The sequence below is a fragment of the Papio anubis genome, chromosome 4 (genome assembly GCF_008728515.1).
Source record: "Papio anubis isolate 15944 chromosome 4, Panubis1.0, whole genome shotgun sequence".
NCBI lineage: Eukaryota > Metazoa > Chordata > Mammalia > Primates > Cercopithecidae > Papio > Papio anubis.
The window spans coordinates 148202229-148216917 of record NC_044979.1 but is presented as its reverse complement, the minus strand read 5'-3'; the positions used below and the strand labels follow the sequence as shown (position 1 = coordinate 148216917).

The 14689-nt window shown below is 49.4% G+C and overlaps 1 protein-coding gene across 25 annotated transcripts in view; it reads left to right on the top strand.

The window, feature by feature from the left end:
• SUN1 (Sad1 and UNC84 domain containing 1) overlaps positions 1-14011 on the top strand; it is a 57905-nt gene extending 43894 nt beyond the window's left edge. For 23 of the 25 annotated variants that reach the window (XM_031665657.1, XM_003895628.5, XM_031665655.1 and 20 more), the window contains 5 exons: positions 1111-1195; positions 6243-6358; positions 8844-9011; positions 11601-11693; positions 12349-14011. In XM_031665657.1, the coding sequence (XP_031521517.1) occupies positions 1111-1195; positions 6243-6358; positions 8844-9011; positions 11601-11693; positions 12349-12465 (579 nt within the window). In that variant the 3' untranslated portion in view covers positions 12466-14011. Of the gene's footprint in view, positions 1-1110; positions 1196-3881; positions 4636-6242; positions 6359-8843; positions 9012-11600; positions 11694-12348 lie in introns of those variants that run through there. The other 2 variants (XM_021935586.2, XM_021935584.2) reach the window with 2 other exon arrangements.
• Positions 14012-14689: the final 678 nt, after the last annotated feature.

Here is a 14689-nt window from a genome sequence, read left to right as displayed (position 1 = left end):
CTTCAGCTCTTGCTGTCGATGTCATTACTGAGCTGCCTCTTGGGAGTTCTTTATACTTTGTGAATCTTTTTGTCCGAAAGAGCCCATCTGCCTGTGTGGTGGCCACACCTTCTGAAGTTCCATGAAAATGTTTCCGTGTATTAGTCTGTTCTCATGCTGCTAATAAAGACATACCCAGGACTGGGCAATTTAGAAAGGATGAGTGACAGTTCCACATGGCTGGGAAAGCCTCACAATCATGGGGGAAGGTGAACAAGGAGCAAAGTCATGTCCCTACCACAGCGTGCAGGAATTACGGGAGCATGCAATTCAAGGCCACTGACTTGGTTCCCCCATCTAGATCCCCTGACACACAATGTGGAGAATTGCATGGGAGCTGCAATTCAAGGCCATGACTTGGTTCCTCCCACCCATTCCCTACCACAGCGTGAGAATTAGGGGAGCTGCAATTCAAGGCCATGACTTGGTTCCCCCCACCCAGTCCCCACCACAGTATGGGAATTAGGGGAGCTGCAATTCAAGGCCATGACTCGGTTCCTCCCACCCAGTCCCTACCACAGCGTGGGAATTACGGGAGCTGCAATTCAAGGCCATGACTTGGTTCCCCCATCTAGTCCCCACCACAATGTGGGAATTATGGGAGCTGCAATTCAAGGCCATGACTCGGTTCCTCCCACCCAGTCCCCACCACAGCATGGGAATTAGGGGAGCTGCAATTCAAGGTGAGACTTGGTCAGGGACACAGCCAAACCATGTCACTCAGTAATACCTAAATTCCCAGAATTTCCTGTGTTCCAGGCTTGAAGTCTCATCTTTCCTTTATTCGTGTTTTATGGCGTCTGGGGGATTTTTCTGGTTCAAAGATTGATGGCGGCCATGACTGAACCCTGGGGGAAGAGACCTCATGCCGTCCCATCTCCATCCTATGGCCTTGGCAGTTAGGTACAGGACTGGAGTGTGGAGTTACTTCTCTCATGCCTAGGATCCCCTACATAGGTTCCATTGAGAAAATGCTCTAGTGTAAGTGTCTGGTCCTCATCTATGGCACTAAAACCCAAGTCTCTCCTCTCCTGTTCTGGTGTTCGGTGGTCTGTCCTCGTGTCTGTCCAGCAAGCACGTGCCATCGTGAACAACGCCTTGAAGCTGTATTCCCAAGATAAGACTGGGATGGTGGACTTTGCTCTGGAATCTGGTGGTGAGTAAACAGACGTTCGGATTACTAAGTGAGATGGTCACCTGTTAGCAGGGGTGTGCACTGGAGAGGCTGTTGCTGCCCCATGTCCAGCAGTAAAGACTCCTAACGTTTACACATCTGAGAAAAGGCATGTGATTCTGGGCATGTCCCTGGTGTTCTTTCTTGCTGGCCAGTTGTGTTTGGGGGGCACAGGTTCTCCCCTGGAAGGGCTGGGGGTGCATGCTTGTGGCTAAGTCAAGGTTCACAGCACAGAAAGTTTGGTCGACTTCACTCTCTCCTGTGCTGTGATCGGGGATTGTTCAGTACCTTCAGGAGAGACTCAGCAGTGACCACACAGCTCTCCCCGAGGGTGTCCATTCAGCAGCAAGACAGACCGGGAGCAGGAGCAGGCTAAGCAAATGGAATGATGGGGGCAGTGTTTCAGGACCTCAGAGAAATACAAAGGCCGCTGTGGTCAGGGTCTGGGAAACCCTGCAGGGGCACAAGCCTAGGCCAGACCTCTTGGGGCAGATGCATTTGAAAATCAGAATCGCAGCTGAGGAAAGTCTTGGGGTCCACACAGCCCCTCCATGGGGAGTGGGGCAGCACACCTGGATCAGACACGAGCATTTCCGAAAGAACCATGAGAGGAGAGCTAGACCTGCTTCACGTCTGCTCAGGGAAGGTTTGCACCACACGTGTTATGGAAATCGAAATCTTGGTTTTCTGAAGGTTTGTGGTTTTTTTTTTTTTTTTTTTTTTTTGAGACAGAGTCTTGCTCTGTTGCCCAGGCTGGAGTGCAGTGGCGCGATCTCGGCTCACTCCCAAGCTCTGCCTCCCGGGTTCACGCCATTCTCCTGCCTCAGCCTCCCGAGTAGCTGGGACTACAGGCGCCTGCCACCATGCCCTGCTATTTTTTTGTATTTTTAGTAGAGACAGGGTTTCACCATGTTAGCCAGGATGGTCTCAATCTCCTGAGCTTGTGATCTGCACGCCTCGGCCTCCCAAAGTGCTGGGATTACAGGCATGAGCCACCACGCCCAGCCTTTCTGAAGTTTTTAAATGTAGGATTTGCAAATGTGGGCTGGGAGACTCACATTATCACTCAGAAGATGCTGAGTTCAGTACACGTTAGTGCGTGGAGGGACTGGAGAGTCTGCAGAGCAGGAGGGATTTCTAAAACCCACGATGGTGTAGGGCTGGGTAGGGACTCTGCCGCGTGGTTGTGCAGGAACCTGATCTCATTAATACGGGAGCAGCTGGGTTTGAGTTCAGTCATTTGCCACCCCGTGGGTTCTTCCTGTGGTGGCTGCAGACTGAAGTCATAGTAACAATGGCCAGATTCTTCCAAATGGTAGATGTCAACAAGGCTACTGGCTTGATCAGTGTGTGTGTGTGTTTAAAGTGACCTTTTTAGAATATTAAGTGCTTTTAGTTATATATTTTGAAATTCAGTGATTTAGGAAGAAATTATTTTCCATTAAGAGGCATCAATTGACATGAACCATACAGTTTGAGCCGAGATGTCATTTATTCTTAAAACCCTAGTTAATCCTTACAGGTTTCTGTGTACCTCAGAACACTGGTAATCTTGAGAAGGCTGCACTGAAGGTTCTGATACTGAAGAAAACATTGATTGGCACTTTGTGAGTTAGACGGAGAACAGGATTTTTTTTTTTTTTTTTTTTTTTTTTTTTGAGACGGAGTCTTGCTCTGTCACCCAGGCTGGAGTGCAGTGGCCGGATCTCAGCTCACTGCAAGCTCCGCCTCCCGGGTTCACGCCATTCTCCTGCCTCAGCCTCCCGAGTAGCTGGGACTACAGGCGCCTGCGACCTCGCCCGGCTAAGTTTTTTGTATTTTTAGTAGAGACGAGGTTTCACTGTGTTAGCCAGGATGGTCTCGATCTCCTGACCTCGTGATCCGCCCGTCTCGGCCTCCCAAAGTGCTGGGATTACAGGCTTGAGCCACCGCGCCCGGCCGGAGAACAGGATTTTTAAAAAGATAATTCAGTGGTTTGGAAATTCGGGTCTCAATCAGCTACATTAAAATCCCCTGGTTTTCCTGGTTAAAGCATCAGTTTCTGGCCGGGCACGGTGGCTCACACCTGGAATCCCAGCACTTTGGGAGGCCAAGGCGGCCGTGGATCACGAGATCAGAAGATCGAGACCATCCTGGCCAACACGGTGAAACCCCATCTCTACTAAAAATAAAAAAAACTAGCCGGGCGTGGCGGCGCCTGTAGTCCTAGCTACTCGGGAGGCTGAGGCAGGAGAATGGCATGAACCTGGGAGGCGGAGCTTGCAGTGAGCTGAGATCATGTCACTGCACTCCAGCCTGGGGACAGAGTGAGAAAAAAACAAAAACCATCAGTTTCTGCCTCTCCGGCCCGTGGTTCACCAGCGCCAGGGCCCCTGGAGTGCCGCCCTTCTGAGCTTGCCCTTGCTGCCTGGTGTTGCGTGCTGCCTTCAGTGCCAGCTTGGTTTTTGTTTCTTGGCGGTTTTTTGTCCTGCTATGACAACAACATTCTGCTTGCCCTATTTCCTATTGAGGGCCAAGCTGGACTTGTTTTTTATGCTTCCTCTTATTATTGAGATGTAATTCACACAAAAATTCACCATTTTAAAATGTACAGCTCCGTGGTTATTAGCATATTCACAGTGCAGCCATCACCACTGCCTCACCCCAAAATCTTTCTGACCCCCGCTAGGAAACCCTGTACCTGCCAGCAGTCATCCTCACGGTCCCAGCCTTTTCACTGTGATTGGTAATTACTGTGACGGAAGGTCTGCTCTTCAGGACCTGAAAGCTCACCTGCCAGGTGACACCAGGCTCAGTTGTGTGCTTTATTCTTCATTGAGAAAAACCAAGGAAAGTTCATTCAGAGTAGCTATCTCTCTAGCAGCAGTGGGGGAAGGCCAGTATTGTAAGAATTTCCCAATTTCAGTAAGTAAAAATTCTGTATCCTAAAGCAGTTGTAAACTCTTAACACTCAATTTGAGAAAGGACAATTAAGAAAAGGACTGGTCTAAAAGTAGGAGGTTCTTTCTATATGTAAAAACTTGAGAAGTTTAAAAACACTTTTTTTAACCCTAAAATATTTATTAGCTGGTATTAGATAACATCCTTTGTCATTTTCAAACTTATGTATTTTAATGGGTTCTTAACTAATTACCTATTTTTTAGTTTTTGTGGGTACATAGGTGCATATATTTATGGGGTGTGTAAGATGTTCTGATACAGGCCTGCAATGTGAAGTAAGCACATCATGGAAAACGGGGCACCCATTCCCTCCAGCATTTATCCTTTGAGTTACAAACAATTCAGTTATACTCTAAGTTATTTTAAAATGCACAGTTAGGCCGGTGCAGGGGCTCACTGCACTTCGGGAGGCCGAGGCAGGCGGATCACCTGAGGTCGGGAGTTTGAGACCACCCTGACCAACATGGAGAAACCCCGTCTCTACCAAAAAGATACAAAAAAATTATCTGGGTGTGGTGGGCGCCTGTAATCCCAGCTACTCGGGAGGCTGAGGCAGGAGAATCGCTTGAACCCAGGAGGCAGAGGTTGCAGTGAGCCAAGATCGTACCATTGCACTCTAGCCTGGACAACAAGTGAAACTTCATCTCAAAAAAAAAAAAAAAAGCACAATTAAGTTATTCACTGTAGTCACCCTGTTCTGCTATCATACAGTAGGTCTTATGCATTCATTTTTCTTAGAGACAAAGAGTCTCTGTTGCCCAGGCTGGAGTGCAGTGGTGCAGTCTCGGCTCACCACAACCTCTGCCTCCCAACTTCAAGCGATTCTCCTGCCTCGGCCTCCTGAGTAGCTGGGACTACAGGGGCACAGCACCACGTCTGGCTAATTTTTGTATTTTTAGTAGAGATGGGATTTGTCCCTGTTGGTCAGGCTGGTCTGGAACTCCTGACCTCAGGTGATCTGCCCGCCTTGGCCTCCCAAAGTGCTGGGATTACAGGCGTGAGCCACTGCACTCTGCCTCATTCTCTTTCTTTTTTTTTTCTTTTTTTTTTTTTTTTTTTTTTTTGGACCCATTAACCATTCCCACTTTCCCCAAGCCCCAACTCCCCTTCCCAGTCCCTGGTACCACCCTTCTACTGTCTCTGTCCATGAGTTCAATGGTTTTGGTTTTTAGATCCCACAAATAAGTAAGAACATGGGATGTTTGTCTTTCTATGCCTGGCTTATTTCACTTAACATAAAGACCTCTGGTATCCATCCATGTTGCAAATGACAAGCCTTTTTTTTTTTTTTTTTTTGAGGTGTAGTCTTGCTCTGTCACCCAGGCTGGAGTCAGTGACGTGATTTTGGCTCATTCCCAGTTCAAGCAATTCTCCTGCCTCAGCCTCCCAAGTAACTGGGATTACAGGCGCCCGTCACCACACCTGGCTAATTTGTGTATTTTTAGTAGAGATGGGGTTTCGCCATGTTGGCCAGGCTGGTCTGGAAGTCCTGACCTCAGGTGATCCGTCTGCCTCATCCTCCCAAAGTGCTGGGATTACAGGCGTGAGCCACTGCGCCTGGCCTGCTCTCATTGATTTTTATGGCTGAGTAGTACTCCATTGTGTTTATGCAACCCATTCATCTGTTAGTGGACATTTAGGTTGCTTCCAGATGTTAGTCATGGTAAACAAGTAGTGCTGCACCAAAGATAGAAGTGTGGATCTCCCTACGATAGACGGCCCTCCTTTCTGTTGGGTATGTACCCCGGAGTGGCATTGCTTGGTCATATGGTAGCTCTGTTGTGGGTTTTCTGAGGGACCTCCGAACCGCTCTCCATGGTGGTTGTACTAGTCTCCATTCCCAGCAACAGTGCATGAGGATTCCTTTCTCTGCGTCCTCACCAGCATTTGTTACTGCCTGTCTCTAGGATAGAAGCCATTTTAACGGCGGGGAGAGGAAATCTCATTGCAGCTTTTACTTGCATTTCTCTATCAGTGATGTTGAGCACTTTTCTTGAAAACATTCTGAGTAAATCCTTAAGAGGTGCAATACTATTGCTTCCAAAATGGTGGAACTGGGCCCTGAGACTGATCTGAACTTTGCTTTAAGGTGGCAGCATCCTGAGTACTCGCTGTTCTGAAACGTACGAAACCAAAACGGCCCTGATGAGTCTGTTTGGGATCCCGCTGTGGTACTTCTCGCAGTCCCCACGCGTGGTCATCCAGGTGAGTGGCTGCCGGTGGCCGGAGCTGCTCTTCAGCATGGGCTCTGTTAGTGTTCACAGGTCGTACGTCCCCAGCCTGGCAGAACTTCGTGAGATGAACATGTCTGTGGAACTGGTACCGCAAGCAGCAGCAGTGTTCCCACACCAAGGAGTCCCCGTGTAGCCTCCACGCTACACGTCTGTTGGCTTGGGTTTAGCGTCGCAAAGATGGGACCATGTGGCACATGCTGGTCCCGTCGGCCTTCCTCCCTCCCTCTTTTGGGTGGTCCAGCCATGGTGGTGTGAGTGGCAACTGTTCCTGCTCGGGGCTGTGGGTCTTCCGTCACGAGAGTGTCAGCTGTGCTTTCTCGGGTGTTCAGAGAGAATAGGTGGGGAGGCCCTTGCTGTCTGGCCTCAGTGTAGGCCTTTACCCCCCGTCTCCCAGGCCTTCACCCCCCGTCTCCTGGACGTTCTGCTGTCGTCCTTGTTGTGTACTGCTTTTCTGTGGCTTCGTTTAATACTTTATACTATTGACTGTACAAGTTTAAAGCACTAAAGGATGGAGAATTTAAACAGATAGATCTATTTTGCCTCAGTACTCAAATCCTGCCTAATATTCATGACATGTTTTGAAGAAAAGTCCAGTAATTCCTTGTATGTGGAACAATGCCAAGACAGCTTTCACTTGGAAAACACAAGTCCAGCCTGAAAGGATTCATGACATGCCCGTGACCTGAAGTTGAAGGTCCTGCGGGACTGTCGTCGTCATGATCTCGTCCCCAGGCCACCCTGGTGGAAGTGTCAGGTCAGCGGGACTGTTTGGCTTTCTGTGGCCATCAGCAGCACACAGACTCACCAGCACTTTGCTCCCGAAGGCGCAGCCGGGAGCCCTCCTCACTGCAGGCAGATGCAGCCTCTGCTGCAGTGAAGCCACACAGCCCTGCGCTTGGCATGCAGCTGGTTTTTCCGTGCCAGCTCGCAAGCGCCACCGGCACAGTCTGTGTCACCCGGCAGGGCCGACAGGTTTCCTGCACGGGGTTGCCACGGTGTTCCTGCATGGCGGTTCTTCTGCTCCTGGCCGTAACCTCCTTCTCAGCAGGCTTGGTGATCCTGACCCTCCCAGAGGAGCTCACTGGCCCGCAGCGTCGTCAGCGTGATGCCGGTGGGGATCTGGGGGTGAGAGTGCAGCGTGGCTTCAGTGTCTCAGAGACTGAGGGAGAGGGTGGAGCTCAGCCCTCCCTGGCACAGTTCTCTCTCAGCAGGAACTGCACGTCCCTGGAGGGGCAGACTTCATGTAAACCGCCGTCACTGTGATGGGACTGGACCGCGAAGCTCTCGGCTCCTGGGAAGTAAAGAGAACGTTTACAGAACATAGGGACAGCAGATGGAAGGGACCACAGTGGAGCCTCACCAGAGGGTCGCTCCAGACCTTTGGGCGAGGGCGTGGCCCTGCTCACTGCACGTCGGGGAAGTTGCTGTGGTGCCACACCGAGGAATGTGCCAGCATGCTGGGAAAGCCTGTGCACAGCAGGGTGACTCACCAGGCGTTTGGCTGCAGCACTCCCAAGAGGGGAACCAGGGAACCTCAGTGTCCCTCCAGCACCCTGAGCTGGCAAGGGCTAGGCTCTGCGCTGGCAAAGGGAGAGCAGTTCAAGGCTCAGCTCCATCTTAAAAGCGCAGCAGAAGGGTGGCTTGGGGGCTGAGGGGCAGTAAATGCACAGCTGGCATAGAGGAGAAGCCGGCGGGTATGTGCCCGTTGTTCACCGTCTCGTCTAAACATGAACTAACGTGTGTGTCATTCTCACACACCGAAGGCAGGCTGCCTGCACGGCGGCCTCCTCCATTGCACACAGCAGCATGACTGCCTGGACACAGCGTCTGCAGCTTCTCAGCCAGTCCCTGTGTGTGCCTGGGGACGTCGCGCTGTGAGGCGTGCTCTCGGTCGCATCTGCATCCTGCAGTTCTGTCCCTGCACCTGGAGGTGGAGGTGCGACTGCAGGCCAGAGGCAGTTGTGTGCACAGTGGGCTGACCTCGCCAAGCTGCGCTTCTGGGGCTGCACGCCGCACCGTGGCAGGCGGTGAGAATGTGCATCTCCCCAGGGCGTCAGCGGCAGACTGTTAGACCCTTGATTTGATGTTGGTCGGATAGGGGGCAGTGGTGGTTCCCTGTGATGTTGTCCCTTCTTGCTGTGCAGGGTGGAGGGCATCTTCCCACGACCAAGGACCACTGACGTTCACCTTTTCTTTGAAGTATGTTGTATGTCTCACCCATTTTTCTTTAAGGTTCTGGTCATTTTAACTTTTATACAACATACAGGCTGGAGATAATGGCCCTTTGAGGAGTGAATTACAAATTTTTTCCCAGCTTATCTTCGGATTTTGCTCATGGCAGTTTCTACCATGTAAAAATTATTTTTAGCTCAGTATAATCAGCCTTTCCTCTTACTGCTTCTAAGTGGGTAAGAGCATGCTCACACTCTGAGTCCTCATGTTTTTCCTTTCCTCAGCCTGACATTTACCCCGGTAATTGCTGGGCATTTAAAGGCTCCCAGGGGTACCTGGTGGTGAGGCTCTCCATGATGATCCACCCAGCTGCCTTCACTCTGGAGCACATTCCTAAGACGCTGTCGCCAACAGGCAACATCAGCAGCGCCCCCAAGGACTTCGCTGTCTATGTGAGTGCACGTGGCCGCCTCTCCTCCTCCCACACCTTCCTGGGAGTTCCCACAGATGAAAGCAAGTGACGTGAGCGCACTGGGGACGGCTGCCTCCAGCCGCCCTCTCTCAGCAGATTCAGTGTTGAGGGGAACGTTCTAGTGTTTTTCCAGGGAGGGTAACTTAGAAATGGCATATTACCTGATGTCCACTTTACATACAGTACTACACTGACCAAGGCAGACACGCCTAAGGATTTTGCTCTTCGCCGCCTTTGCCAGGTTGCCTGTGACAGGTGTTCGTGCAACTGGGTGACATGGGAGCAGCTAAATGACAAGAGGACTGCCATGATCCCAGCCCCAGAAAAACCCACCATTAATACTGTGATACTTTCTGGTTTCTTCCGCATGCCTTTTAAAGAATACAGTTGAGTCTGTAATCCCAACACTTTGGGAGGCCAAGATAGGCGGATCACCTGAAGTCAGGAGTTCGAGACCAGCCTAGCCAACATGGTAAAACCCGGTCTCTACTAAAATATACCCAAAAAAAAAAAAAAAAAAGCCAGGCATGGTGGTGCACGCCTGTAATCCCAGATACTTGGGAGGCTGAGGCAGAAGAATCACTTGATCTAGGAGGCGGAGGTTGCTTTGAGCTGAGATCGTACCACTGCACTCCAGCCTGGGCAACAGAGTGAGACCCTGTCTTAAAAAAAAAAAAAAAAAATTACAGTTCAGACAGTAGTGTTTATGAACCTTTAAAATTTTCATAAAACATTTCATAAAAGTATTTCTGCCCTTAAAAAAAAATTGGCCAGGCGTGGTGGCTCACGCCTATAATCCCAGCACTTTGAGAGGCCGAGGCAGGTGGATCACCTAAAGTTGGGAGTTTGAGACCACCTTGGTCATCATGGTGAAACCCATCTCTATTAAAAATACAAAAATTAGCCGGGCATGGTGCGTGCCTGTCATCCCAGCTACTCAGGAGTCCGAGGCATGAAAGTCACTTGAACTTGGGAGGCAGAGGCTGCAGTGAGCCAAGATTGAGCCACTACACTCCAGCCTGGGCAACAGAGCGAGACTGTGTCGCAAAAGGAAAAAAAAAAAAAAGGAAATTGTATTACGAGCGTTTTTCTGTGGCAGTTAGACTTTATGGCCATCCTCAAGTAGCGTCAATCCTCCGTGTTTATCTGGCCGGTTCTCCTCTCACTGAGTATTTCTTTCCCTTTTCTGCTTCCCTGTGTAACTGCCGCTCCTTTACACCTTCACTAATCCCCATGGACAAGACACTCACAAGTGGCGTCACGGTTTCAGAGGCCAGCAGCATGTTTTACGGCCAAGTCAGTGCACTGTGTTACTAGCGTTTTCTTTTTCTTTTTCTTTTTTTTGAGACGGACTTTCGTCTTGTTGCCCAGGCTGAAATGCAGTGGCGTGATAACTCACCACAACCTCTGCCTCCTGGGTTCAAGCGATTCTCCTGCCTCAGCCTCCCGAGTAGCTGGGACTACAGGCCACGCCACCACGCCTGGCTATTTGTATTTTTTTTTTTTTTTTTTGAGACAGAGTCTCACTCTGTTGCCCAGGCTGGAGTGCAGTGGCGCAATCTCAGCTCACTGCAAGCTCCGCCTCCCGGGTTCACGCCATTCTCCTGCCTCAGCCTCCCGAGTAGCTGGGACTACAGGTGCCCACCACCTCGCCCGGCTAATTTTTTTGTATTTTTAGTAGAGACGGGGTTTCACCGTGTTAGCCAGGACGGTCTCGATCTCCTGACCTCATGATCCGCTCGTCTCAGCCTCCCAAAGTGCTGGGATTACAGGCGTGAGCCACCGCGCCCAGCCCTGTATTTTTATTTCACTGGTGATTATCAGAGGCAGTAATTACTCACTCGCTGGAATTTCTTTAGATCTAGGGAGCTGGAACTCCCTAGAAAGTCCTTTCCCATTTCAAAACAGATATGCAAATAGTCCCCTGTATCTTCTGCTAGTTTTCTGACTCTGGTAAAATACAACATAAAGCTTACCATTTTAATAAGTGCACAGTCCAGTGACGTTAAGTCCAGTCACACTGTCGTGCTGCCATCACCACTATTATCTCCAGAGCTGCTCCATCTTCTAGTCTGAATCTCTATCCCCACTGAGCCCTGACTCCCCACACCCCAGCTTGGCCCAGCACCCCCTTCTGCCTGCTCTCCTGCTGGAGTCGGTCTTCTGTGGCCCCTCCTCCCACTAGTGAGGCCTCGTCTCCCCAGGCTCAGAGGGTGCTCCAGAGCTTCCACTGTGCAGAGGGCAGCAGCTGAGCATGGTCTGTGCATCGGGCGGGGTCACTTCTCTGACATACATGAGTGTGTCCTGTTTTGGCCACAGTTTTCCTAATGTGTATAATGGGGGGAATCGTGCTGACCTCAGGACGTGTCATGGGTTATGTGAAGCCCTCAACAAAACACACCCCTTCCTTCCAGGGAAGGCCTCATGACTGTGCCGTGGAGGAGTGACTTTCTCTAACTAAGTGGAGGGAAACGGTCCTGTTTGCTCAGTGTTAGCTGTGGAAGGGAACAGTTCTCTCTGCTCAGTGTTAGTTTTCCATTAGTTCATGATTGTATGGTCTCGATTTCAGGGATTAGAAAATGAGTATCAGGAAGAAGGGCAGCTTCTGGGACAGTTCACGTATGATCAGGACGGGGAGTCGCTCCAGATGTTCCAGGCCCTGGTAAGAACCGGGACTTGCACTGCCCTGGGGTCTCTTGAGTCCCACAGCCTCTCGTGACAGCAGGGCCCAGCCGGCATCAACAGACTGGAAAGCAGCGTGAGGACCAGCCTTTGAAAAACGTTAACCTGCGTTTCCTGGCTCTGCATTAATGAGCCTTTCTGTGGCTAATAGAGTTCTCAGTTTTACCCGTGCTTCATGCCCCGTGATACATTACTTACAAGGATCATATTAAAGAGTTAACTTCCGGCTGGGCATGGTGGTTCACGCCTGTAATCCCAGTACTGTGGGAGGCTGGGGCGAGTAGATCACGAGGTCAGGAGTTCGAGATCAGCCTGACTGACCAACATGGTGAAACCCCATCTCTACTAAAAATACAAAAATTAGCTGGGCGTGGTGGCACGTGCCTGTAATCCCAGCTACTCAGGAGGCTGAGGTAGGAGAATCGTTTGAACCTGGGAGGCAGAGGTTGGCTGAGATCGCGCCATTGCACTCCAGCCTGGGTGACAGGGCAAGACTCTGTCTCAACAACAACAACAAAAGGTTAATTTCCAATTTAGCTGCTTCCTGTCAGACGTCATATTTGGGGAAGTGATTGGGCTTGGGGTTATAAATACGAAATACATGTTTTGTTTTGTTTTTTCCTCCTTGATTTCAGAAAACACCCGACGACAGAGTTTTCCAAATAGTGGAACTTCGGATTTTTTCTAACTGGGGCCATCCTGAGTACACCTGTCTGTATCGGTTCAGAGTTCATGGCGAACCTGTCAAGTGAAGACACTACTCATTATTTTTGTACATTTTTGTATATACTGGGACAGCCTGAAACACTGGAATCCTTCGTGGACGAGGGCATATACACTGATGGGACAGTGCCACTCCTTCAATAAACGTGGCTGCTGGCCAGGGACTAGAGCGTGTGACGGGCGCCCTGGCGCCACCTGTTGGGTGCTCACTGACTGCATGTGCAGAGGGGTCAGCAGCAGGGGAAGCGTGTTGAACACGTGTCTCAGACGCTCCTTGTTTTTAATGGGAAGTTCTTTGTATTTGCATTTCCTTGACAACAGGAGCAAAGCAGAGGAAGCTGAGAGTCTGGCGTGTTCTTGACGCTTTGGTCTTGAGCCTTGCACTGGCTCTTCTAAAGGACTTTTGGAGGGCAGATAATTTCATCTGTTAAATCCAACACACATTTCTTTCAGGGAAAAACAATGTCACCAAATTTTCAGAGTTCTAAACTCCTTTCCTTCAAGCTGGGATTTTCCTTTATTCAGCACCAGTACGTACTAAGTCTCCACATGGGGAAATGACTAAAATGGGTTTTTCTGCTTTGTTTGCTCTACTTCTGAGAAAGGTTTCCAGTCTGGACTCGCTGTACTAATATCCGTGGTGGAATATGGGAGCGTTTCATTCTCCTTGTAGGCTGAAGTCAGTGTGACTTGAAGGAGGCTGGTTTGGATCTAAGCAAACACCCAGATGGGGTTCTTTGGTCTCAGCAAGGCTTTTCCTGTTGGGATTCACAGTAAACAGAAACCCAGAAATCTCACCTTGGGTGTTTTCAGGGGTCGTTTTGAGTTTTGCTGAATAGGGAGCACGAGATACCCTGAGCCTTCCTCTCTTCACTGGTGGTGATCAGAGGAGCTGTCTGGTGTGTCAGGGTCGTGAAGCCGTTACATTTCAGGATGATCCTCTTTCCTTCAGCAGCACTTCTTACTGGCTCTGGCTGGAATCTGCCTTTTATCACAGCTGTCACCATTCTCACGTGATTCTCGTGAGACTCTCTGGTTATAATTACTATTTAATACTTAGACTGTTTTACTGAGCAGACTTTATAATAATGAGATATCTGCAAGGCACTTAAAGTGTTACAGATGTTTTACCTTAAGAATTATTTAAGTTGTGTTGGGTTAAGACAGTTTTCGGTGTACCGTAAATGTTGTGTTTTCAGAAAAAGACAAAACGATGGTGCTGACTGGTTTTCTGTATATTGCACAACAGTCCTCAAATCCACGAAACTATTCATACATCAAGCAGCATTTTTTTCACTCTCCTTAGAATTGGAACTATGCAGTTAAAGCGGATAAAATGTACAGATGTTTCATATATTACAGGTTACATATATAAATCAAAATTTCCTATATAAAACTGATTTGGGGTGGAAATATTTTGAATATTTATTTTTAAAGATGCAAGATAGGACTTTGTGCAATGTATTTTTGTAAATGCTTTTCAAAATATGTCTTTGGTAGTGCTGCTGCTGCTGCCACCAAATTGTTAAGATGCTATTAAGAGGTTTAAATAAAGAGTTTTAATTTTTAAAAGTTCATGGGATATAAACAGTATTTCTTTTCTCAGTTTATCTGTCTCTGCCCCCGGGATGTGGGGAGGGACTGGGTTTGCTGGCTGTTGTTGGCAAGGTCTGTGGCACAGCCTTTGAATGGTAACCTGTCCTCCAAGGCCTTGAGGCCTCAGGTGTGCTGGGCATCTCTTTCTGTAGGGCACCATTTCCACTTGGAAAACGGACTGAATTACAAGTTGCTTGATGGGCAGAACGTTAGGAGATGTGATGCTTTCCTCAGGACAATCGCTGCTTCTGTAGCTGAAGGCAGGTGCTGACACCAGGTCACAGGTGATAGCACACACACCACACTGTTTCGCACCTGGCTTTTCCCCAGTTACCAAGTGTGTCCCGTAAGAACCTTTTTTTTTTTTTTTAACAGCTGTTTTTGTCCATTGTATGCACAGCTGGATCATGGTGATTCAAGCAGGGCCCAGCTTAAAGGCTTGTTTCCTCTTTTTTTATTGTAAACAGTGCTAACCTATAAGGTCGGAAATCTAACGGAGTCTTCAGACCAAACCGCTTTCAAACCCCAATGCTTACAGCCAAGCTATTTCCAAACCCGCATGGCTAGGGCTGGGCCCCGGGTCCCGTTTCTAACTTTCTGCCTGGGGTTGGACCCCGTTTCCGCCGCCTGACGGGGCTGGAAGCTCTAGGCCGACCC